At 40.7% G+C, this 25,836-nt stretch overlaps 1 protein-coding gene and 1 pseudogene across 19 annotated transcripts in view; one reads left to right on the top strand and one right to left on the bottom strand.

Moving 5' to 3' along the window:
• SSH2 (slingshot protein phosphatase 2) overlaps nucleotides 1–25,836 on the top strand; it is a 306,013-nt gene that overhangs the window by 147,783 nt on the left and 132,394 nt on the right. For 5 of the 19 annotated variants that reach the window (XM_074018913.1, XM_074018915.1, XM_005583321.4 and 2 more), the window contains exon 1: nucleotides 18,866–19,147. The exons of 10 other annotated variants lie outside the window; for them this stretch is intronic. Coding sequence is in view for 6 of the 9 variants with exons in the window: in XM_005583321.4 (XP_005583378.3) it covers nucleotides 19,020–19,147 (128 nt within the window). In the remaining 3 variants the exon portion in view is untranslated. Of the gene's footprint in view, nucleotides 1–18,539; nucleotides 19,390–25,836 lie in introns of those variants that run through there. 4 more of the 19 variants (XR_012425447.1, XM_074018918.1, XM_074018917.1 and 1 more) reach the window with 3 other exon arrangements.
• Nucleotides 2,372–2,497, bottom strand: LOC123569608 (small nucleolar RNA SNORA70; annotated as a pseudogene).

Below are 25,836 nucleotides of genomic sequence, written 5' to 3'. Positions count from 1 at the left end.
GGAGTCTCGATCTGTCGCCCAGGCTGGAATGCAATGGCATGATCTCGGCTCACTGCAACCTCTGCCTCCCAGGTTCAGGCAATTCTCCTGCCTCAGCCTCCCGAATAGCTGCGATTACAGGCACGTGCCATCACGCCCGGTTAATTTTTGTATTTTCAGTAGAGATGAGATTTCATCATGTTGGCCAGACTGGTCTCGAACTCCTGACCTCAGGTGATCCGGCGGCCTCCCAAAGTGCTGGGATTATAGGTGTGAGCCACTGCGGCTGGCCAGAGTTGTTTTTTTGTTTTGTTTTGTTTTGTTGCTGTTTTTAAACAAAAGTAGAGCTTTCCATTTATTAGAAAGTGGCTGTAACTGATCACATAGAAACTGTTCATCTTTTTTTTTTTTTTTTTTTTTGAGACAGAGTCTTACTCTGTCGCCCAGGCTGGAGTGCAATGGGGCGATCTCAGCACACTCCACCTTCTGAGTTCAAGCAATTCTCCTGCCTCAGCCCCCCAAGTAGCTGGGATTACAGGGCCCACCACCACGCCCAGCTAATTTTTTGTATTTTTAGTAGAGACAGGGTTTCACCATGTTGGCCAGGCTGGTCTCAAACTTCTGGACCCTAAAGTGCTGGGATTACAGGCGTAAACTACCGTGCCCAGCCACCGTTCATCTTTTGCTGTGGGCCTCTCTGCACCCTGTGAACCTCCCACCATGTGGGTTACACTTCCTGTACAGAATAGAGAACTATCTGTTGTTTATAAGTGTTTGGGGGGTGGCCACCAGGGGGTGTAGTGAGCTATCTTCTCATTTTCTTAAATGTCTGCTATTGTACAGAGTAGCCTTGCTGGGATGGTTAAGTGTACACCTTTAAAGGCTCTTTTCCTAGCTATTTAACAGCAGTAAGAATTTTCATTTCACTGAAGTATTCTTTGTTTCTGAAGAATGTATTCACAGACACTATTTTATATTTGTATGATGTGTACTGTATCTGGTGGCTGTGAAAGCCATAGTTCTTAAATCTGATTTGAAAAGCAAATCTGATTATCACAGCCATAACTGAATTTGGCCGGCCTTCCTCCCTCCCTTCTTCCCTGCCTCCTTTTCCTTCCTTCCTTCCTTCCTTTCTTTCCTTCCTTCCTTCCTTCCACTAGTAAAAAAATTAGGTATATATTTCAAATCTAGGTAAATCATTTTACTTTTTCCCCCAGATGTTATTCTTCATGGTATAAGAAAAACAAACAAAGTAAATGTCCCTTCGATTATTGATTTTGCCAAATTGACTTTTGGAAGAGTTGTTTTGCTGGATATTATAAAAACCCAAAGACTAATAAAAACTCAAATGGCCTATCAATGCTGATTATTTAGTAGTAAGAAAATCCTCTTAGCTACATGACTGACTTTTTTTTTCTTTTGTTTTCTTTTTTTTTTTTTTTTTTTTTTGGAGATGGAGGCTCACTCTGTCACCCAGGTTAGAGTGTAGTGGCATGATCTTGGCTCACTGCAACCTCCATTTCCAGCATTCAAGCAATTCTCCTGCCTCACCCTTATGAGTAGCTGGGATTACAGGTGCCCACCACCACACCTGGCTAATTTTTTTTTTTTTTTTTTGAGACAGAGTCTCACTCTTGTCACCCAGGCTGGAGTGCAGTGGCGTGATCTCGGCTCACTGCAACCTCTGCTTCCTGGGTTCAAGCGATTGTCTGGCCTCAGCCTCCTGAGTAGCTGGGATTACAGGTGTACACCACCATGCCCAGCTAATTTTTGTATTTTTAGTAGAGATGGGGTTTCACCATGTTGGCCAGACTGGTCTCGAACTCCTGACCTCAGGTGGTCACCCCGCCTCAGCCTCCCAAAGTGATGGGATTACAGGCGTGAGCCACCACGCCCATCCAGGCTACATGACTTTATTAAAAGAATTCCTTTATTAACAGAGAAGTGTGATTTGGGTAGCTGTGAAATTGTGACCTCTACCCTTTTTCCACCATGCGAAACATTTATATATCCCGTAATTCAGTTCTCATTGAAAAACTGTAAAATGTTAGAACAAATATTCTCACATTCATTGCAGTACTTTTTTTTTTTTTTTTTTCCTAGTAGGGGAAAGAGGAATGGGAAAAGGCAACAGTATAATCATATCAGGAGAATTCCTTTCATGGGAGGGGAAAGAGCTGACAGTCAAGAACTCTTGAGGAACAGTTGAGAGGATACTGTTCCCATCTGCTGTCCCCTCACTCATGGCAGGCTGCACAGGCTGCAAGGCAGGAAGGGATGTGGTAACAGTGACCTCTATCTCAAAGACCCTCCAGATCAGGTTTTGTTTTTGTTTTTGTTTTTCTAGTTTGGTGATAGTGCAGGGTCAGAGACATGAATATACATTGGAAAGGGCTGTCTCCAGCATCCATTAGAGTAACCCATACAAGCAACAGGCTGCAAACACTACCAAGGAGGCTGCTGTTTGCAGCCATTGCACACCAGATGAAATGTAAGATCAACCAGTAGCTGGTTGTAGAAAGAATTGTTTGTAATGAAATTTCAATTTTCTAAAGGCAAGGATTGGTGCTTGGAAGATTCTCTTTCTGTCCTTATTCTTTGCAGAATGAATGTAGGTACCATGGAATTGTGCATTTTCATTATTTCAGTGCACCATACATTTTCTTATTAGGTTGTCCCTGAGTAACACTTTATAAGCAAAGCATGAGTCCTTAAATAGGATGGGCTAGTAATTAAAAGTATATGAGTTTGCCTCCATCAAAATAAACAATTCTCAATAATCCATAAGTATGTATGTGTTAACTACTAAAGCCAAGGAGACCTTTCCAATAAGAACTAGATAGATGCTGTGAGGTATAAGATTTAATGATTAAATAGCTGATAATCATAATAAATGTATTTTTATTTTATTTTATTTTATTTTTGAGACGGAGTCTCACTCTGTCACTCTGTCACCCAGGCTGGAGTGCAGTGGTGAGATCTCAGCTCACTGCAACCTCCACTTTCCGGATTCAAGCAATTCTCCTGCCTCAGCCTCCCGAGTAGCTGGGATTACAGATGTGCACCACCATGCCCAGCTGATTTTTGTATTTTTAGTAGAGATGAGGTTTCACCATGTTGGCCAGGCTGGTCTTGAACTCCTGACTTCAGGTGATCTGCCTGCCTCAGCCTCCCATACTGCTGGGATTACAGGCATAAGCCATCACACCCAGCCATGAATTTAAAATTTTAGCCACAATCTAAAATGTGGTTTCTGTACTTTTTTGAATAAAAAGCCTACTTTCAGTAATTGCAAAATGCTATACAAATATCCTTTTAAAAGTTAATCCGTTTTAAAAGACATAGTCAGGAGGACTGCAAGAGGAAGCTGAAGCCACAGCCATCACCATCACCTCCATGCTTCACTGATAGCCCCCCTATAACTCTATGGCACCCACATGACAATCCAGATCCACTTTTTCACCTCTGTAGGCTGCAACTTTCTTGTGTCAGTGTCTGTTCACCCCATCAAATTCCAAAAGATCCATGCCAAAGACCACAATGCAGGCTTCAGACATTTTGAAGTCAACTTCACAAAGCTAGTGGATGGAAAAACTAATGATTATTGAACGAAAATAAACAAAACAAGAACAACCCTTAATTATTAAGTAGGCCTTTGTATGGTGGGTCTGTGGAGCACAACTGTAATGTCCATTACAGTGGTGGCTTTACTTGGAAACTTTCTTTGCTTGGCTCTTTATGACCACAACCTTCTGCTGAGATAGTTTGGGATTGTTGGTAAGTTATTTGAGCTAAAGATGGTGTGTTGGGCATGCCTCATAGAGGTGGTAGAATATTTTTCTTACGTCCTGAAGGAAGATCTTGAGACCTATTCAGCTCACAGATCCTAGAAAAATCCAAAGTGTTAGAGGAATAGCATACTCTGTAGGTGTATCACCTCAGATGGCTGACTAAATCACGGCACTCTTGAGGAGCATGTTCAACAAGTTCTTACTTTATTTACATGGATCACATGAAAGGAGCCAACCCTGAGGAGTCTCTGGGCTTTGGGCTATCACTTTTTGCTGAGACCACCAATAGAACCTTCCTCAGTACTGAACTGGCCTTCAACCTTTAGGGCAACAGAGCAGCAGTGCTCCAGAGGACCTTGGCAAGAACCATGCCAAGCTGCTACTGAAGGAATCTACACAGGCAGATATGTGGATTCTACTAGCCAGAGCCTGATTCTATAATCTGCTCATGATCCAAATTCCTGCTAGGCCTGATGTCTTCCCCAAAACACAGAGTATTTGAAGCATTTGAAGAATTCTTTTCAGATTATGTTGAAAATTAAAACCAACTCATGTTGTGAAAAACTCAAGGGCACAGATAAAGTACTGATGACTTGTGATGGAATGGCTTTACCAACTTATCAAGACCATTGTCTCAGGATAAGTCCCTACCCTACAGACAAAATGAAACAGCCAAGGTTAACCCTAGGGAATAAGTTTGAATGCATACATTCAGATCAGGAGAGGACTTTCTTTTCTATGAATTAAAAAAAACAGAACCTACAAATAAAAGACAGCTATATATCCTCAAAAAATGACATTCAAAGGATGGTCTCCTCACTGATTAAAAAGAAAAAAGTTTTAGTGAATTTGCTGCTAATTCTGTTCGAGAACTGTATTATTTGCAATTCTGTTGTATATTAATTTGGTGAATAAATTTAGTAATGAAAAGTTCATAATATGGGAGGCTGAGGCAAGAGGATCACTTAAGCCTGGGAGGCAGAGGTTGAGGTGAGCAAAGATCGCGCCAGTGCTCTTCGGCATGGGTGCTAGAGCCAGACCCTGTCAAAAAAGAAAAGAGAAGAAAGGGGAAAGGAAAAAGGAAAGGGAAAGGGAAAAGAAAGAAGGGAAAGATAAAGAAGGGCTTCATTTTTCACACTCCAGTTTGTCTCCCTTCTAGGCTGCCAGATCTCATGCATTCTTCATTTTTTATCCTCAAGGTCCAATCCAAGCCCTGGCAATTAATAAGCATGAATTACCTAATTGTTAAATTACTGAGTAAATGAGTGATAAATGTATAAATTGAAACTAGGGAAGCTTGTATAGCAATAGGCACCTTACAGTTTTGTTTTGTTATTTGGTAATCATAAACTTAATTCTGCAATCCAGCTAGGCATGGAGGGGAACAAGGAAAACATGGAAGCCAAAGGGAACTGCAGTGAGAGCACAAAGAGTATAGGATACTGCGAGCAAATGGGGTGAAGGGGTGCTCTCCTGAGCTACAGAAGGAATGGTCTGGTGGTTAAGGTAAAACACAAGTCAAACTTACTCAAGTTGTCCATAGTTGGCAATGTTGAGCTTCTTGCTTGTCTTGCCATCCTGCACCTTCCAGTTTTAAATGTAATTCATGACCGGATGATTAACTTTTTATAGTACTGTTACCCTCTCCCAGTATGATTTTCCCAATTGAATAAAAATTTCATTTTTAAAAAAGCAGCAGCATATATATAAGAACCAAAGTTTTGCCCATCATTCTTATCCACTTCTCTACTCTCCAATCCCAACCCCCAAAATTAGAATCTCACTTTCCTCCAGGAAGTATGTAGGAAACTTTTAAAAGTTAATAGGCTGGGTGCAGTGGCTTACGCCTGTAATCCCGACACTTTGGGAGGCCAAGGCAGGTGAATCACCTGAGGTCAAGAGTTCAAGACCAGCATGGTGAAACCCTGTCTCTACTAAAAAATACAAAATTAGCTGGGCATGGTGGTGTATGCCTGTAATCCCAGCTACTTGGGAGACTGAGGTAGGAGAATTGCTTGAACCCAGGAGGCGGAGGTTGTAGTGAGCCAAGATCCCGCCATTGCACTCCAGCCTGGGCAACAAGAGCAAAACTCCATCTCAAAAAAAAAAAAAAAATTAAGTTAACATACTTTCCTTCTTGTTCACTACAAGTTATTTGTTTTGGATGAAAAAGTAAAAGGCTATTAGGAAAGGTTTATTATGAACACAATTCAGAATTGCTGAGTTTAGTATAAGGTCATTTTTGTTTTCCGTCTCTTCTGATCTTATGTTTATGAGTTTAAACAGTATAAACTTTAGGAACTCCTTATATACATGGTTTTTCTTACCTTGAAACATGTATGTATAGGCTCCTTATTCATATGTTTATGTCTTAAATATATTTTTAAGGAAACAGACACTGTGGAAAGATTCCTATTATAACCCAAATGGCTGGGCGCGGTGGCTCACTCCTGTAATCCCAACATTCTGGGAGGCCAAGGCAGGCGGATAACCTGAGGTCAGGAGTTCAAGACCAGACTGACCAACATGGAGAAACCCCGTCTCTACTAAAAATTAGCCAAGCGTGGTGGTGCAAGCCTGTAATCCCAGTTACTCGGGAGGCTGAAACAGGAGAATTGCTTGAACCCAGGAGGCGGAGGTTGTGGTGAGCCGAGATCGTGCCATTGCACTCTAGCCTCAGCAACAAGAGCGAAACTCCATCTAAAAATAAATAAATAAATAAAAATAACCCAATGATCTCTCAAACTGCCAATGTCTTCATATCACTTTAACAAAATTCATATTTAATAATCTCAAAAGGCGGTGTGTAAACCATCTGATGGAGAAATCTTACAAAGTGAAATTAAAGAGCATTTAATAAAACTAAGATGTTGAAGATTAGTATTATTTGTAGAATACTGGTCTTCTGAAAAGAGAGTCAAAATGTTTGCCGTCTTTTCATGAGGTGCTTAGAAAACAAGATTTCTGAAAAACAAAAGATTTTCCAGGTAAAAGTAAAATGTTTTTAAAAATGTAATTAAACAAAAACTGTATATAAGTTTTAAATATATATTTTCTATTCTACTGTGTAATGACAAGGAATAGGACCCCTTTTCTTTTTACATTGTAATATTATTTCTACGGATAGAAACTCAGTTCTGATTTAGTCTTCCTGTTTAGTTAGGTAGGATTCCAGGTGTGCAGTGTTGATTTTCTTTTTGTATACAAAGGGGTCCTCAAGGGAAGTCTGGATGTCCAGCAGAGTAATGGAGGATATATTAGTAAGAATTTTCCAGAGAGACAGAACTAATAGGATGGATGGGTGGATGATGGATGGATGGATGGATGGATGGATGGATGGATGGATGGATGGATGGACAGACGGACAGACAGATGGGGAATTGGCTCATGCAATTATGGAAGCTGAGAAGTCCCATGACTGGCCATCTGCAAGCTGGAGACACCGGGATACCGGTAGTGTGGCTCAGTCCAAGTCCAAAAGCCTCAAAGCCGAAGTGTTTAGGGTAATTCTCAGTCAAATGCCAAAGACCTAAGGACCTGGAGGGGTTCACTGGAGTAAGTCCTGGAGTTCCAAGTCCAGAGAGCCTGGAGTTCTGACATCCAAAGACAGGAGAAGAAGAGTATCCTAGCTCCAGGAGGAGAGAGGAAAGCTTTTTTTCTCCTTTTATGTTCTATCTTGGCCCCGCAGCCCAGGTAGATTGGTTGGTACCTGCTTACATTGAGACTGGATCTTCCCCACTCAGTCCACCAACTCACATGCCAGTCGTCTCTGGAAACAGCCTCAGAGGCATACCCAGAAGTAATACTTTACCAGTTCTGTAGGTATTTTGTAATCCAGTTACATTGATGCCTAAAATTCACCACCACAGAGAGAAAGAGCAATTAACTAAGAGTAAGAAGACCTGATTTTTGGCTAACACGGTGAAACCCCATCTCTACTAAAAATACAAAAAATTAGCTAGGTGTGGTGGCGGGCGCCTGTAGTCCCAGCTACTTGGGAGGCTGAGGCAGGAGAATGGCATGAACCCGGGAGGCAGAGCTTGCAGTGAGCCGAGATCCTGCCACTGCACTCCAGTCTGGGTGACAGAGCAAGAGTCCGTCTCAAAAAAAAAAAAGACTTGATTTTAGTTCTGTCCCACCTCATACTATGGTAGCCCTCAATTTCCTCATTTTGTAAAATGAGGATAACATCTGCTGTTATGTTGCTGTGAGGTGGACTGAATAGAATCTGAAAAAAAAAAAAAAACTTACCTTTTCTCAGTTAGTTGATGTACTAGCTGAAGAATAATAAATAGTGCCCCCTTTCTACTAAGGATTGAGAAGTGTAATTTTTGCATACTTGTTGGTTTTATCTAATCCAGAGAGGAAAAACAACTTCCAATATTGTGGTAAATCCTTGAACATATTTGACATGGTTGTTGAAAAATGTATGTCTGATTTTGTATGTGTGTCTGATTTTGTATGTTCACCTGATTTCAGAGAAGAAAGACATAGAAAGTGAAATATGGCCAGGGAAGTTGATACATGAAGGCTAAGAGAGATAATGATGCTGCTCTGCCAGGGCCTGGAAACTTGACCATCCTAAACAAACTGCATAGTACTAAATTGCTTGTGAAAGGGCTGAATCAGTCCTGCTGTGATTTGAACTTTTGGCTCCTGAAAGTCTAGAGCAGGCTTGAATATAAAAATAAAACCCTTACCTACTTACTAGGTTGTGTTTCAGGCCCTCTACTGAATTCTGTGTATGAAGGAGGTATCTATCCAAAGAACAAGAGGCAGCAAGAGAGAGATGTAAAGGCGGTGAAAAGGAGTCTTAAGGGCTGCTCCTTATTTAGTGAGGGAGTGCTCCCAGGGAAAAAGAACTTCCATCATTAATGTATTGATTCTTTAAGGAAATATTTACTAGAGCATAATGTGTGTGTGAAAGAAAGATGGCCTTAAGAAAGATATAAAGTGATGTAGTGCAAAGGATCAGTCATCTAACCAGGATGTATTTAGTGCTTATGACCCGCATAGCACTATACTAGGCTATGTGAAGTCCAGAAAAGAGTTACAGTGTCTGATTTGCTCCAGTAGAGAGATAAGTTATATAGGCAGCAATTAGAGGACAACAAATAAATATGCTCTAATTGTTGTCTATGTAAATATGCATTATGTGCCACAAAATAGAGCATAGAAAATAAGACTTCGAATAACATAATATAGATTATAAATTCCAGAGGACTTAGAAAAGTGTCACAGCATACTATAAACCAGGAATTGATCACTGGACTTAATCAGAAGACGTAGGTTCAAATCCTAGCTCTGACACTTAATATGTGAGTTTGGGTAGGTCCCTTAATTTCAGAGCCTTAGTTTCCTCATCTGTAAAATAAAGCTGATAATCCTAGCTAGCTCTTCTTACCTACACAGGATTTTAATTAGAATCAAGTGAAGATGGATATGAAAACACTATAGAGTTTCTGATTATTGAAAGAGCTGAGAATTAAACTAGGTCTTGAAAAATATGTTATACATGGAAAACCTGAAAGGCTGAATAGAAGTGGTCTCAGAATGGGAACAATTTAAACATAGGAGAATATGACTTGGGCCAGGCACAGTGGCTCACGCCTGTCATCCCAGCACTTTAGGATGCCATGGTGGGCAGATCACCTGAGGTCAGGAGTTCGAGACCAGTCAGGCCAACATGGTGAAACCCCATCTCTACTAAAAATACAAAAATTAGCTGGGCATGGTGGCACACACCTGTAGTCCCAGCTACTCAGCAGGCTGAGGTATGAGAATCGTTTGATCCTGGGAGGCAGAGGTTGCAGTGAGGAAAGATCATGCCACTGCACCCCAGCCTGGGTGACAGAGCAAGACTCCATCTTGAAAAAAAAAAAAGTTACTTAATTATAAAAATATAGAAGGACAGGAATATAGAAGGACAGGATAGAAATAATCTAAACAGGCTGGGCAAGGTGGCCAGGCACAGTGGCCCACGCCTCTAATCTCAGCACTTTGGGAGTCCAAGGCGGGCAGATCACTTGAGGTCAGGAGTTCAAGACCAGCCTGGCCAAGGTGGCAAAGCCTCGTCTCTACCAAAAATACAAAAATTAGCCGGGGGTGGTGACTCAAGCCTGTAATTCCAGCTACTCAGGAGGCTGAGGCATGAGAATCACTAGAATCTCTTGAACCCAGGAGGCAGAGGTTGCAGTGAGCAGAGATCACACCACTGTACTCCAACCTGGGTAATGGAGTAAGACTCTGTCTAAAAAAAAAAAGAAAGGAAAAAAAAAAACTAAATATAGCAAAAATTTGTTTTGAAAGGTAACATAACACTGATTATGTTAGAGAAAGGATGAAGTTGAGGATTATATGCCGTAATGACTGGATTGTATTAGGATTTGAATTATGGTGGATCTGAAGGCTAGAACGAAGAGTTTAGACTTGATCTGAAAGGGAATAGAGAAGTATTTGGGGAGTTTGAGTAGGGAATTAGTGTAAAAGTTATTTAACTCATTCATTTTGATAATCAGCATGTAACATAGTGCCTGGCATACAGGTATTAAAGATTAGTCAAACTGAATTTAGTTATCTGTCAATAATATGTAGGATGAATTGGACACATCTAATAAGCCTAGAATCTAGGCTTCTTATCAACTCAATGTTAGTCTGATTCATCTTTTTCTTTAACTATAACAAGGAATGATAATACCAGCCAGCTAGTAGTTTTAAACATCAAATAAGATGATGGTGATGCCATCATCATTCACAAATACATTAAATGCCTCCTTCATGTAGGATGTTGTGTAAAAACTACGAAAACAAAAATATCTTTAGATATAAGTGCTTTGGAAAATGTGATGAATATAAGTTTGAAATACAGAGTTCTAAAGGATCTGGTAGCAAGAGGATGGTATATAGCAGCCAAAAGATCATCTTACTGCTATATTTAGTACCAGGTTATGTCCCTATTTTTGTCAGAACCATGCTAGGCATCAGTAGGATCAAGTAGAGAAGAAAATACCAAGTGCAGTCAGGTATTTAAGGTCCCCAAGAATTCTCCCTGTTGGCAATAGACCTTTTCAGTTTAAACCTGTAATGAACCTCCATCATCATGGAGACAATATAGAATACTGTTTAAGAAAGAAGGTTCTGGAGCCAGAATAACTGACTGGATTTGAAATACTGCTGTATAATCTTAGGCAAATTATTTAACCTCTCTGAGCCTCATAGAGATAATAATAGAATCAGGATTGTTTATAAGAATTAAGTGAGATTGTGCATTTAAACTCTATTTTTTTTATTTTTTAAATTTATTTATTTTTTTACAGAGATAGGGTCTCCCTAAGTTGCCCAGGCTGGTCTCAAATTCCTGGGGTCAAGGGATCCTCCTGCCTCAGCCTCCCAAAGTGGCCATGTACACTCTTAATAGAGCACCTGACACACACTGAATGTCAGCTCAAAAATTTCAGTTATTTTATTTTCAAAACCTTCTTGGCTCCTTTAGCCTCCATTCTTTGTTACTCCCAAAATCACTTCCCATTCTTCTATCTCTGTCTTACTACATTCTAGGATACTGATGGTATTAGGCCACATTTGGTTCATTCAACTATAATAAGTTCTACAGCATTATCATTGAACAGATCTTAAAATATCTTCTGAATTTATAGAAAAGCTCCAATATATTCCTAAAATAGAAGTAAATAAATAATTTTAAAATCTTCTGAATTTAATATTATATTATCTTCAAAGTAGCTTAAGAATTACATTTACCAGCCAGGCATGATGATTCATACCTGTAGTCTCCACACTTTGGGAGGCCAAGGCAGGAGGATCACTTGAGCCCAGAAGTTTGAAACCAGCCTGGGCAACATGGCAAGACCTCATCTTGACAAGTGTAGTGTCACATGGCTGCGGTCCCAGCAACTTGGAAGTTGAGCCAGGAGGACTGCTTGAGCCCAGGCAGTTGAGAGTGCAGTGAGCTGTGATTGTGTCACTGCACTCCAGTCTGGATGACAGAGCAAGACCCCGTCTAAAAAAAAAAAAAAAATTTACATTTATCTTGTTATAGTCTAAGTAGTTCTTTGGAAACAATAATCCATAATATATTTCCTCATAATGTTTTTCTTTATAAATTTTCTAGTTTATTTCCATAAGCATATTTTACTTTTCTAATATATATATTTTTAGCTTTTAATGTAACGTGTAAAAGATGGGGTATAGAACAGCAAATTGGGCCCTGAGTTAATTTAATAGATCATGGAGTAGCAGGAGACACTTAGAATGCACAGGAAAATAAAAAGCTAAACTCTTTATGAGGGCAGTTTGACAATATCTACCAAGTCCTAAGATGTTTAAAGTATTTCAAACTGCCGATTCCACCTCTAGGTATTGATCCAACAAGTATATTCACATGTATGCACAAATATTTTTTTCAATATCCCTGTCATGACATGAACAAAAATTATACAAACACATGTTCATAGTGATATTGTATATAATAGTAAAGACTGGAAACAACTTAAATGCCCCTAAGTAAAAGACTGTTTAAATAGATTATATATGATTGTACAATAAAATGCCTTATATTCATTTGAAAGAATGAAGGAGATTTACAATAACATGGAAAAAATGTCTAAGGTATAGTGATAAGTAGGGGGGAATGCAAGCAGAGTAATACGTATAATTCTGTGTGTGTGTGTGTGTGTGTGCGCGCGTGTGTGTGTGCTTCTTAAAGAGCAGCTACAATCTATTGCTGCTTGCGTATACAAGCAAAATTTCTGGAAATATTAATAACAATCATCTCTGGGAGTAAGATGATGAGAATGAGAATAGTGACTTTTATTTTACCTTTCTGAATTCTAAAAAGTGATTTAAACATTCAGCATGTGTTAATATTATTTTAAAAACAACTAGTTTAAAAAATAAAATGTTTCATCTCGGAGAGGTCTGAAAAAAAGAAAAAGAAAAAAGAAAACATTTAAAGAGATAAAGTGGGGACTAAATGGTTAAATGTTTTGTAAAGTGTGTTTGATGTGAAAAGTGATCTGTAAATACCTATTATTTTTACTAAACAATAGAGTTTGGGGCTTTTGTAACCTGAAGAAAGCAGCATTTCAGCATCTCTTCCTACAGGAGCATATGGTGTTTAAGACCATGAGGGGATGAATGCGTTAGAGATCACCTCTCCTACAGTTGATAGGCAGATCTTTTCAGTGTTTTCCATTACTCTTATGGAGGAAAAATTCTATGGAAAAGACTATAAAGGTTCAGTGACATTGTTCAATCCAGTGTTTAAAACTATGGTCAGATATTCTTTTTTAAAAAATTAGCCACATGGTGATTGCAAAACATGATTGCTTTTGTTTACAGAGTTTGGTTTATTGTATTATATAAAGAATGCCATTGACTAAGTGTAGTAAGATACCTCTTGGTGAAAATTCAGATATTATCTTGAGAGTTTTGTCCTAATGTTTTACAGATTAACAGGAGACAGAATGTTGCATTACTCTGTAATTCTAAGTGTTGGTTTTCTTCCTTTTGATACTCAGGGGATTAACTTACCGTTTATTTTTCTACATTGAGCCCTTAGAGAAAACATAAAAATACAAATAGGTCCTGTGGTATAATCATTTTTTCTTATGACTAAGTATTTTAAAACTAAAATTACGTAAATTAAAGCTATTACATGAAAGCTTTAAAAATACAAAAATTGAGCACTGCACATTTCACATTACTACAGATAGTAATACTGAGTTAATGTAAAACTACCTGGCAAACAATCATAGTAAAGACTTCCTGGATGAAATGGTGGTACATAGGGGAAATTTGTATATATATATATTTTTTCTTTATTATTATTATTTTTTTAATGAGATGGGGTCTCACTATCTTGCCCAGGCTGGTCTCAAACTCCTGGGCTTAAGCAATTATCCTGCCTCTGCCTCCCAAAGTGCTAGGATTACAGGTGTGAGCCACTGTGCCCAGACGGGTATTTTAATATTCATTCATTCGTCAACTTCAGGGTAATGAAAGAAAACAAATACAACTAGCTTTCTATTATTGAAAGCTGATTGACCAATATATGGATGATGATGATAATAACAATAAAAAAATTTGGTGTTGTTCACAAAGTACTTTTGTCCCTGTATCTCTTTTTTGGAGAGTCTCACTCTGTCACCCAGGCTGGAGTACAGCAGTGCAATCTTGGCTCACTGCAACATCTGCCTCCCAGGTTCAAGCGATTCTCCTGCCTTGGCCTCCCGAGTAGCTAAGATTACAGGCAACCACCAGCACGCCTGGCTAATTTTTGTATTTTTAATAGAGAAGGAGTTTCACCATGTTGGCCATGCTGGTCTTGAACTCCTGACCTCAAGTGATCCACCTGCCTCGGCCTCCCAAAATGCTGACATTACAGGCATAAGCCACTGTGCCAGCCTTTTGTCCCTGTATCTTAATCAGCCCGTGAGGTAAACATTACCTCAGTTTGATTACCCCAGTTTAAGATTAAAGAAAGTAGGGCTAGGATAGATTAAGGTTTGCCCATAGACAAAGCAACTAGAACCTGGAACTTCTGATATCAGCATCATTGCCACTTTCTAATGTTGTCCACTTTAGCTATTTTTCAGATTTGTGGAAGAGCATAGAGGATAATCTCTAACGTTTTCATTTTCTCAGTGAATAAGGTGCACGGTGAGTCTTACCTTCAAGTTGCCAGACATTAAAGCGAAAGAGTAAATTTTTGTGCCAGGCACTCTTTTAAGTACTTTATGTAAATTAATTAATCCTCACAATAACTTCATAAATTAAGTGCCAAGTACTGAGCCAAAGACTAAGTAACCGAAATTCATAGCCAATGGTTGCAGTATGATCCAAACCTGGCCTATTAATTCCAAGGCCAGAGTTTTTAACTACTGGGCTCTACTGCTTTGCACTAGGTGACTGCTTAACTGGATTAAATACATTTTCTCCAGAAGGATGAGATTCCTTTCTAAAAATTTTCCAACTCTCATAAGAACAGATGTAGGGACATTTCCTTAGGGTTTTGTTATCCCATTTTATAGATGAAGGGACTTGGCCAGTCTCAGTTTATTAAATGACTATGTTAGAACTACAGATTAGGTCCCCTGGCTTATAGCATATTGCTTTTGGCATCAGTTCAAGTGATCTACGCATGTTGAAATTTTGTCACAGCAGCAAAAACATATCTACTACATCCTTCATTCTCATTTCAGCGTACCTTCAGATCTGTCCTGGAATACAGTTAGGTCAGCATGTAAGTCTCCAGTGTTCACTGTTTTACAGTGATTATACCATAAGGGATACATGGATACACAGTAATGGAAGTACTTTAAGCATTTTCTACTTAAGCATTTTTTTTTTTTTTTTTTTTTTTTTTTTTGAGACGGAGCCTCGCACTGTTGCCCAGGCTGGAGTGCAGTGTGGCACTATCTCAGTTCACTGCAGGCTCCGCCTCCTGGGTTCACGCCATTCTCCTGCCTCAGCCTCCCAAGTAGCTGGGACTACAGGCACCCGCCACCATGCCCGGCTAATTTTTTGTATTTTTTAGTAGAGACAGGGTTTCACCGTGTTAGCCAGGATGGTCTCTATCTCCTATCCTCGTGATCTGCCCGCCTCGGCCTCCCAAAGTGCTGGGATTACAAGCGTGAGCCACTGCACCCAGCCACATTTTAAATACTATTAATGTGTCATCCTATAAAAACTTAATTTGGTCATAGCTAATATTGTCAAGAGCCAACATTTTAGAATATTCACATTTTGAATCTTGAAATGGTCGGCAAATGACATGACAAAGCTAATTTCAAATCTTCCAACTCAAGCAGAATGTAAAGAAAGGCAGCAATTTTTCTTCAGGGCCTTTGTGCAAAATTTGTTTTTTAGAGAAAGCCCCTTCTGACTTCATGTAGAGTAAAAAACTAACTTAGTTTATTTCATGCTGCTCAATCTAATTTGAAATCATTTTTGAATTCCTAGATGCATGGGTACAGAGAGCTTGCTCCCTAGCGCCTTGTTTACCGACAGTGGAGAGTAAAGAATTAAATTGAGCTGAAACTAAATTGATTGGGATTTTGACACTCTGCAGACTATGCAAAGAAAAGGAATTTGTTCAACTTTTAAAAACAGGCAGTAGCAGAAAACTATTTTCTTAAAGGTATCCCAGTTTGCAAAGATGATTTAATTTTTTTCTTAAAAAAGCAAGAGACAGGCCAGGCGCAGTGGCTCATGCCTGTAATCCCAGCACTTTGGGAGGCCAAGGCAGGCAGATCACTTGAGGTCAGGAGTTCGAGACCAGGCTGGCTAACATGGTGAAACCCTGTTTCTACTAAAAATACAAAAAATTAGTCAAGCATGGTGGCGGTCACCTGTAATCCCAGCTACTCGGGAAGCCGAGGCACAAGAATCGCTTGAACCCGCGAGGTGGAGGTTGTAGTGAGCTGAGATCGCGCCATTGCACTCCAGCTTGGGCAATAAGAGTGAAACTCCGTCTCAGAAGAAAAAAAAAAAAAAAAAAAGCAGGAGACATGTTCTAGCACTTTCTCAATTTCCTATATTGCAGTTCAAAGTGAGAATTTAACTTTGAGAAGCTTTTGAAAAAGCCTGGATAGGGATGTTAACATAGCCTCCTTTGCTGAACAGACACTGACAGAGGTCTTCTGAGGAGAAAGGAAAGGACTATGCACTTCTGGGGCGTCGCTATAGGAACCTATTTATAAAAGACAAGATACATATTTATGAAATCTTTGTCTCTGGCATTTTTAAATGCAAGAGATATTAAGTATGAATTGAATAATATATATTTCCTGTTTTTTCAGACAGATACAGATGATTACCATGCCATTATCTGTCCCAAATGGCATCATTTAGTGTTGACTTCAATAAAATCCTCTCTCTGCTGTGTCATGAAAGGAACTGGGAACTGGACTCACCTTAACAGTGCTGTTCTAAAGTGCCTGCTGCTTTTTTTTTTTTTTTTTTTTTTAATCACAGCAGGAGGCTGTAATAAATTACAGCCTGGAAGAAGTTTCAAACTGGCAAGTTTGCCAGATATTTTAAGCAATTTATTTTGGGGTGTATCAGCAGATTTTTTCTTACACTACCATTTGGGTGCCTGCTGACACAGCCTGAATAAATCTTTCAAACATTTTCCTTCCTAGAGATGGATGAAGATGATGAACTCCAAGATCCAGACTTTTCGTTAACTCTTCACTTGCCACCTGGTGCTTTCCTATTACCAGATATCTCAGAAACTTAGATAACTCTTTCCAGTGTGAGTTTGCAGTATTTCAAGTCCCTCAAAGTGATTTGGCAACAGCCATAAGTTTTATGGGAGAATCAACTAACGAGTACTTCTGGTTTTAGGCACAAAACTTGTAATTTGGATTGATTATTTCATTACTAGTATCTTGAAAATTGCCAAACTTTCCAATGGGAAAAGGGCATGAATATTTATATAAAACAAAGGCTTATTATTTTCTTGATTATAGCATGTTGAGTCTTAAAGTGACTTCTTCCTAATTTTAATCTGTTTTCTAATTGGTTAGTGAAGTTTTTAGAAATTATTATTAATTTCTGACTCCAGAATTCCTAAGGCAGCTTCAATGATACATATTTTAGTCTAGTATTCAAAAATGCTGAAAATGCTGATACCTGAAAATATTTGCTGTAGCATAATGAGACTGGAAAGGTAAAATAAAAGGAAGCTAACTTCTATTGAATGCCTGCATCGTGCCAGCCCCTTTTGTAAGCACAGCATTCAGGAGAGAGAGAGCGCAGTCATATTTCACAAAGAGCTGGTCCCTGGTCAGGTGAAAGGCACTGCTTAGTGAATTGGAAGGAACATGGTTAAGGGCTTAAAACTGTAAAGACGTCAGGGAATACCGTTTGAAGGTAAAAGCCCTAGATCAAACGTCATAAAACCTGGGTTCCTGAGTGACATTATTTATAAACGAGGTCATCTGTTTAGACCTTAAATGTTACCATATCTGTAAAGTGAAGATATGATCTCTACCCTGCCTTCTCAACCATGGCTGCACTTTGGAATCACCCGGGGAGCTTTGAAGAATACGTCTAAATCCCACCTTCAAGAGATTCCAATTCTATTAAGGTGCAGCCTGGGCACTGAGATTTTTTAAACCTACCACAAGTAATTCCTATGTGCAGCTAAGGCTGTGAATCCTTGGATTGGGGGATGGCTAAAAAAGCCCTCTATAGATGTACTTACAAAGATTAGTAGATGTTATCGACAGTCTAAATTGTTTTGTTTGTTTGATCATAACTTCAACTGTTTAAAAAAAAAAAAAAAAGCTGGTGGGGCGCCCTGGCTCACACCTGTAATCCCAGCACTTTGGGAGGCCGAGGCGGGTGGATCACCGGAGGTCAGGAGTTTGAGACCAGCCTGGCCAACACGGTGAAACCCCATCTCTACGAAAAATACAAAAATTAGCCAGGCGTGGTGGCGCAAACCGGTAATCCCAGCTACTCGGGAGGCTGAGGCTGGAGAATCGCTTGAACCTGGGAGGCGGAGGTTGCAGTGAGCCGAGATCGCACCATTGCATTACAGTCTGGGCGACAATAGCAGAAACTCCGTCTAAAAAAAAAAAAAAAAAAAAAAATATATATATATATATATATATACACACACACACACACACACACACACACACACACACACACACACGTATGTGAGTGTAAGCTCTGAATTTCCACATCACATAGGAAGTCTCTGATACATATTTGTTGCACTTGTGAATTTATGGCCTTTAAACTTTTTAAGATCTGTCAAAAACGGGTTTGAGGTACAATGTATAAAGCCAATCTTTAAGAGGGAGGACTTTTCTGTTGAAACATCCTCCTTTAGAGAAATGCAAGCCTTTCTCGCGCACCCCCGACTAGCTTCACTCCCTTACCGAGGCACCGCTGTCTTGGAGGCCGCCGGATGCCCTAAAGGCTGTGACGCGCGCTGCGGGATCCGCGCGGGCGTCCCGAGATCTGGGGCGGGGCGCTGGCCGGGCCTACCCTCTCCGCTCTCAGGACCCGCCCACCCCGCCGCCCCGGACGCGGGTAGGGGCGGGCTGCTGGCGGTGCCCGTCAGTCCGGACTCTACTGCCAGTCCCGGGGCTTCGGCGGCTGCCTCCGCGCGACCCGGCGGGCCCGCCTCCACCGCCAGGTTCCCGCACCGCCTGCGCCTCGTGCCGGAGCAGAGCAGAGGCCAGGATGCGGAGTTGTGCACTTTGAGCCGGCCCCATGACCCTGAGCACGTTGGCCCGCAAGAGGAAGGCGCCTCTCACTTGCACCTGCAGCCTTGGTGGCCCCGACATGATTCCTTACTTCTCCGCCAACGCGGTCATCTCGCAGAACGCCATCAACCAGCTGTGAGTCCGCCGCGCGCCCTCTGCCTCCGCGAACGCTCAGAAAGTTTGGTCTTTCAACAGCCTCTTTCCCCAGCATCCTTGGGAACAAACAAGCAAGCGAGGGCGAGCGCGCATCCTGCGTGCCTGGAGGTCTCCGGGCGTCTGGAGGGAAGGATGCTGGGGCAGAACGATGGGGGGATTCATGGAGGCGGAAAGTGTCCCGGGGTGGGATTGGACGGAAGAATCCTTTGGGAGAATTTCCGGTAAACTTTGAGGGACTTTGAAAGTGCGAGTTGTCCGTGAGTAGTTGTGGTGACCGAGTGACAGCTGAGCCGTTTGGCACTTGGAAGACTGGGGTGAAGGGTGGTCGACAAAATCGGAAGCGGGAGTCCCTGTGGGTCCTGCTAGTGAGCAGCCTTCCATGATTATGGGTTTTGTTTGTTTTAAATAAGTTTCTGTTGCTAGCCATTTACAAAAAGAAAGGTCATTCTTCGCTCCTGCTGGTTGTAGTCTGGAGTGATTCCAGAAAGCTAGATTTCGGTAGTTTCTATTTTTTCTCCTCCTGTACTACTAATACGTGCTCACAGCCCAAACCTGCACGCACACCTTCATTCACCAAAGTGCAAGTGCATCTTTAAATCGTCGCTGTTTTTGAAGTCTCTAGAGAGTTGAAGTTCTGAGAAGTGTGTGTGCTGAAGCTTGTGGTTAATCTCACCTCACAGTTATCAAGTAGAGGAACTTTTCCTATTTAGATTCCATCCTTAAATCAATGCAGTGGTTTAAGGTTACTTAGCAGCAGTTTGGTCTGTGTTAGTGTATTGACACTCATTCCAAGTGGCTTCAGAGGAGTCACCTGCTGAGGTTTTCCTAGACTCTGCACTTAAGCAAAGCTACTGTCTCCCTCCCAGGTCAACTTTTTAATGTCCAACAACAGAAACTTTACATTATCCCTTATTAAAGGTCTAGAGAATAGCATGTAAGGTGATTTCTAGATAATCGTATAACTAATTTATTATTTTCATAGATGGTTTGCCCTCCTAGCCTACCAAATAGAATTAAACTCGTTTGAGTTTCTTTTTTACCCCTGACTGATTCATGGTGGAGCTTCTAAAAAAATAGAAAAAAAATCACAAAAGTTGTTTTACTGCCCTGTACTGTAAAAGCTCCACAATTAAATAAACTGACTGACTTGCATTTTCCGTCTAAAAAGGGGAAGGGACATGGAGTGAAGGAGAAGTTAATGGGTGAATAATCTGACACTGATAACCAGTATGAAAATAATAGTGTTAACAGTACTTTAAAAATGGCAGTGGAAGCAACCCAAGTGTCCATGGATGGATGAATGGACTAACAAAATGTGGTATGTATGTATAGTAGAATATTATTTAGCCTTAAGGAAGGAGTCTGACATATGCTACAGTATGAATGACCTTGAAGATACTATTCTAAGTGAAATAAGCCAGTCACAAAAGTATAAAGACTATATGATTTCATTTATATGAGGTACCTATCTATAGAAGTCAAATTCAGAGAGAAGTAAAGTAGAATGGTGGCTGCTAGGGGTTGAGGGAGAAGGGGTGGGAAATTTGTATTTGAAGAGTACAAAGTTTCATTTGAGGAAGATGAAAAAATTCTAGGGATGGATGGTGGTAGTTGCACAACAGTGTGAAAGTACTTAATACCCTAGAAATATACACTTAAAATGGTTAAAATGGTAAATTTTATGCTATGTATATTCATGGCCAGTGAAAGTAATAGCAAAAACTGCAGTTACTTTTCACCAACCTAATAAGCATAATAAAAAGAATTTAAAAGGGCCTGGTGTGGTTGCTTTTACCTATAGTCCCAGCACTTCGGGAGGCTGAGGTGCAAGGATCACTTGAGCCCAGGAATTGGAGACCAACCTGGACAACATAGTGAGACTCCATCTTAAGAAAAATAGAAAAAATTAACCAACATGCCTGTAGTCTCAGCTACTCAGGAGGCTGAGGTGGAAAGATAGCTTGAGCTCGGAGGTTGAGGCTACAGTAAGCCGTGATCATGCCACCACACTCCAGCCTGGGTGACAGAGCAAGACCCTGTCTCAAAAAAATAAAAAAGAATTACAAAGGCCAGGCACAGTGGCTTACACCTGTAATCCCAGCACTTTGGGAGGCAGGAGGATCACTTGAGGCCAGAAGTTCAAGACCATCCTGGGTAACATACTGAGACTCTGTCTCTATGAAAAATTTTAAAAATTAGCAGAGTGTGGTGGTACACACCTGTAGTCCCAGCTACTCAGGAGGCTGAGGTGGGAGGATTACTTTAGCCCAGGAGTTCAAGGCTGCGGTGAGCCATGAGTGTGCCACTGCTTGCCAGCCTGGGTGGCAGAGCAAGACCCTGCCTCTTTAAATAATAATAAAATAATTTTTAAAAGGCCCCATGAGCCGGCCCCATGACCCTGAGCACGTTGGCCCGCAAGAGGAAGCTCATAAAATAATTTTTAAATTCTAAACTTTTTGGGGGGAAAGGAGTTGTGAATCATATTTTCTGGTCAATCAAGTCCAAATTGTTTTTCCTGCTAGTTAGTGTCTTTGGGAAATAATTTGACATCAGTTTCTTCCACTGTAAAATGGGGATACAGTGGTTTTTACCCTATAAGATCATAAGAGATCATATATTTGGTAACACTTTGTGAACTGTAAATCTCTACACAAAAAGTTAATTGAAATTAATAACTAATAGCTGCCGTGTTTTGACCACTTTCACTGTGCTGAGTTTAATGTACATCTATCTCATTTAATCATCATAGCAACCTTACGAACTAATTTGATCTGTTTATAAATAATGAAACTGAGGCTTAGAGAAGCTAAGTAGTTGCTCAAGGCCATATAGGTAGTAAATGACAAAACTGTCCTTAGAATCTAGATCTATTTCCTAGGCCACTGCCCTTAACCACTATAAAAATGGTATTTTGTCTTAGTAGTTGCAAGGTCACTTTTGAGACTTGGCAGACTGAGGAATTGTCTTTGACTGCTGAAATCTTCAACTTCCTGAAAAAATATATTTGCTATACTGAGTTTTGCTACTAAGACAAACTTTTAAAGAATTTTTGGAATATTTGTCCTTTATTTTTGTCTCTATTTCCCTACTTCTTTTTTCTTTGTTTCTTGTTTTGTTTTGTTTTGACACAGGCCCTTGCTCTGTCACTCAGGCTGGAGTGAAGTGGCTTGAACACGTCTCACTTGCAGTCTCGACCTCCGGGGCTCAAGCAGTCCTCTTGCTTCAACTTCCTGTGTAGCTGGGACCACAGACACATGCCACCACACCTGGCTGATTTTTTTTTTTTTGAGACCGAGTCTCACTCTTTCACCCAGGCCGGAGTGAAGCGGCATGATCTCAGCTCACTGCAGCCTCTGCTGCCCCGCCACCCCCATCCCGGGTTCAAGCGATTCTCTTTTTTTTTTTTTTTTTTTTTTGTAGAGACAGCGTTTCACTTTGTTGCCCAGGCTGGTCTCATACTCCCATTCTCAAGTGGTCCTCCTGCCTTGGCCTCCCAAAGTGCTGGGATTACAGGAGTGAGCTACTGTGCCTGGCCACTTCTTTTTTCTTTGAAGAGACTTGCTATAATATTCACTTCTTCCGAACTGTATTTGTTATTATTACTTTAGAGGTCATGTTTATTTAGCATTTATAATGTTGCGCAGCTCATCATCATTAAAAAAATTATTAGGAATCATTCTGAGTACACTACTAAACTTTATGAACTTAAGTATACCCACTGTTAGCACCTAATAAAGAAGTTCTTAATTTGAGGTCCATGGTCACCTAGAGGTCTATGGATTGGCTTCAAAAAATCAAACCCCTTGAGATTGTATGAAAATGTTGAGTAAATAAATATATTTTAAAATCAGATTCTCAAAGTGATCTGTGATCTCAAAAGAGATTAAGAAGCTCTTTCCTAAAGGGAAGTGTTATTTCTAAGACCTGATTCTATAAACCGCAACTGCTGTGAGCATTTCCCTGTGGTACAGATATGGACATAACAACTAGTGGGAGCAGCTAAACAATTCAGATTTAGGGTCCTAAGTGAAGACTGACTCAAAAGATTTTGTATTTGCGGGGGGGTGCCTTGATACATGAGTACACTTAGCCCAGTGGTTCTCTTGTCACTGCTGAGAACCCACTCAAAAGAGCTTTTTGCCCTTTCTCATTTGCTACCCTCAGGTTTGCTGTAGGTTTAGAAACCAAGAAACAAGCTAGGCGGAGTGGCTCACGCCTGTAATCCCAGCAGTTTGAGAGGCCGAGGCAGGTGGATCACGAGGTCAGGAGTTCGAGACCAGCATGGCCAGCATGGTGAAACCCTGTCTCTACTAAAAATACAAAAAAATTAGCCAGGCATGGTGTCACGCACCTGTAGTCCCAGCTACTCTGGAGGCTGAGGTAGGAGAATTGCTTGAACCCGGGAGGCAGAGGTTGCAGTGAGCGAAGGTCGTGCCACTGCACTCCAGCCTGGGTGACAGGGTGAGACTCTGTCTCAAAAAAAAACCACCAAGAAACAAATCCTATGTGAATTGTGTTAAAGAGTAAATTGGAGCCAAGGGCAGTGGCTCACACCTGTAATCCCAGCACTTTGGGAGGACAGGAGTTTCAGACCAGCCCAGGCAATGTAGCAGGACCCTGTCTCTAATAAATAGATAAGAGAGAGGATAGATGGGTGGTTGGGTGGGTGGATGGATGGATGGATGGATGGATGGATGGATGGATGGATGGGTAGTTAGATAGGCAGGCAGGCAGGTGTAGTGGTTCATGCCTGTAGTCCTAGCTAGTCAAGAGACTGAGGCAGGAGGATTGCTTGAGCCCAGGAATCTGAGGTTACGGTGTGCTATGATCGTGCCATTGCACTCCAGCTTGGGCAATAGAGGGAGACTGTCTCTCTTGTTTTGTTTTTTTTTTTTTTTTTCCGTTTGTTCGTTTGTTTGTTTTTGGAGACAGAGTCTTGCTTTTGTTGCCCAGGCTGCGTCATCTCAGCTCACCACAACCTCCGCCCCCTGGGTTCAAGCGACTCTCCTGCCTCAGCCTCCCAAGTAGCTGGGATTACAGGCATGCACCACCACGCCTGGCTAATTTTTTTTTTTCTTTTACTAGAGATGGGGTTTCTCCATGTTGGTCAGACTGGTCTCCAACTCCTGACCTCAGGTGATCCGCCTGCCTCGGCCTCCCAAAGTGCTGGGATTACAGGCGTGAGCCACTGTGACCAGCCTCTATCTCTTTGAAAATAAAATTTAAAAAAGTAAATAGACCAAAGTGAAATCCTGTGGACTCTCTTAGGAAGGAAAGTTTATGACTTTTGGAGCGTGGGCTTTTGGGCATCTATTTTGGCAATTTCATAGGCTCTTATTACTTTCAACTGTGTTATATATGATAGGTGAAATTATGGAATAGCTGGGGTATTACTGTATTTTATTGGTAATTATGTCATCATTATTAGATGAAGGTCTACCCTTGCCGCTGTATAAAACTCACCAAATATGGTATTATTTTTTACCTGTCAATGAAGAACATTAATAAATGATCAAAATCATTCCAGAAATAAACGATAGTTACTATTGTACTATTAAGTGTTAATTCTACTAGAAAAAATGTATATATGAGCAACCCAGAGTAGCATTTGGTCAGACTTCAAGAGTCTTGGATTAGACTGATGAGAATGATCGTAAAAAGTTCATACCCTTTGAGGGTCTGTACATGCATTTTAGTAAAACAAAAACCTGAACTTCTGAAAAATATGGAAGCCTGTATTATTTTTTAGAGAGCTATTATCCAGTCCCTGGGAAGTAGTCACTAAGCAAGGAGCCAAGGTGTTAGTGTTATCATTATATACTAAACAAGTGGCCATTTTTATGTCCTAAAAAGCCCAGGAAAGAGTACAAAATTGTTAGATAAAATGCTGGCAAAGACTACCATTTAAAATATTCCCGGCTGGGTGCAGTGGTCTGTAATCCCAGTTCTTTGGGAGGCCGAAGCAGGTGGATCCCTTGAGCCCAGGAGTTTAAGACCAGCCTGAGCAACACAGGGAGACCCTGTCTCTACAAAAAATTAGCCGGCATGGTGGTGCATGCCTGTAGTCCCAGCTACTTGGGAGGCTGAGGTGGGAGGATGGTGTGAACGAGAGAGGCAGAGGTTGCAGTGAGCCGAGATGGTGCCACTGCACTCCAGCCTGGGCAACAGAGCAAAACCCTGTCTCAAAAATAGATAAATAAAACTAAATAAAATATTCCCATTATGAAAACCTCTGATCAAAAAAGTCTTGTCTTGAAACTAAGGCACTGAAACATTGCTTGATTTGCTAATGAGGTTACCTTAAGCTTTTTATACTTGACCTAAAACATTTTTATTTACTTGGTTCATATATGAACTTGACTTCCCAGAAGCATATCAGTGCTTTCTAAGGCTCAGGCTCAACAGTAGAGGAGCATATTGGATGTTCATCCAAAATGTGCCTTTTCATGAAATCAAAAGGTAGAAAGTCTTGTTTTTTATATTAGTAATAGTAGTAATGCTCTTTCAGTTCCACTTTGTAGTTGTACAAGGGTTTTCACATGAACTCATCTCCAAACTTAAGCTTGCATCAGAATCACCTGGAGGGCTTGTTAAAACACAAATTGCTACCCACAGTCCCCAGAGTTTCTGATTCTGTAAGTATAGGGTGTGACTGGAGAATTTGCATT

Source organism: Macaca fascicularis, chromosome 16 (genome assembly GCF_037993035.2).
Source record: "Macaca fascicularis isolate 582-1 chromosome 16, T2T-MFA8v1.1".
Classification (NCBI taxonomy): domain Eukaryota; kingdom Metazoa; phylum Chordata; class Mammalia; order Primates; family Cercopithecidae; genus Macaca; species Macaca fascicularis.
Note: the sequence above shows the minus strand (reverse complement) of the source record. Positions and strands in the feature narration are given on the sequence as shown.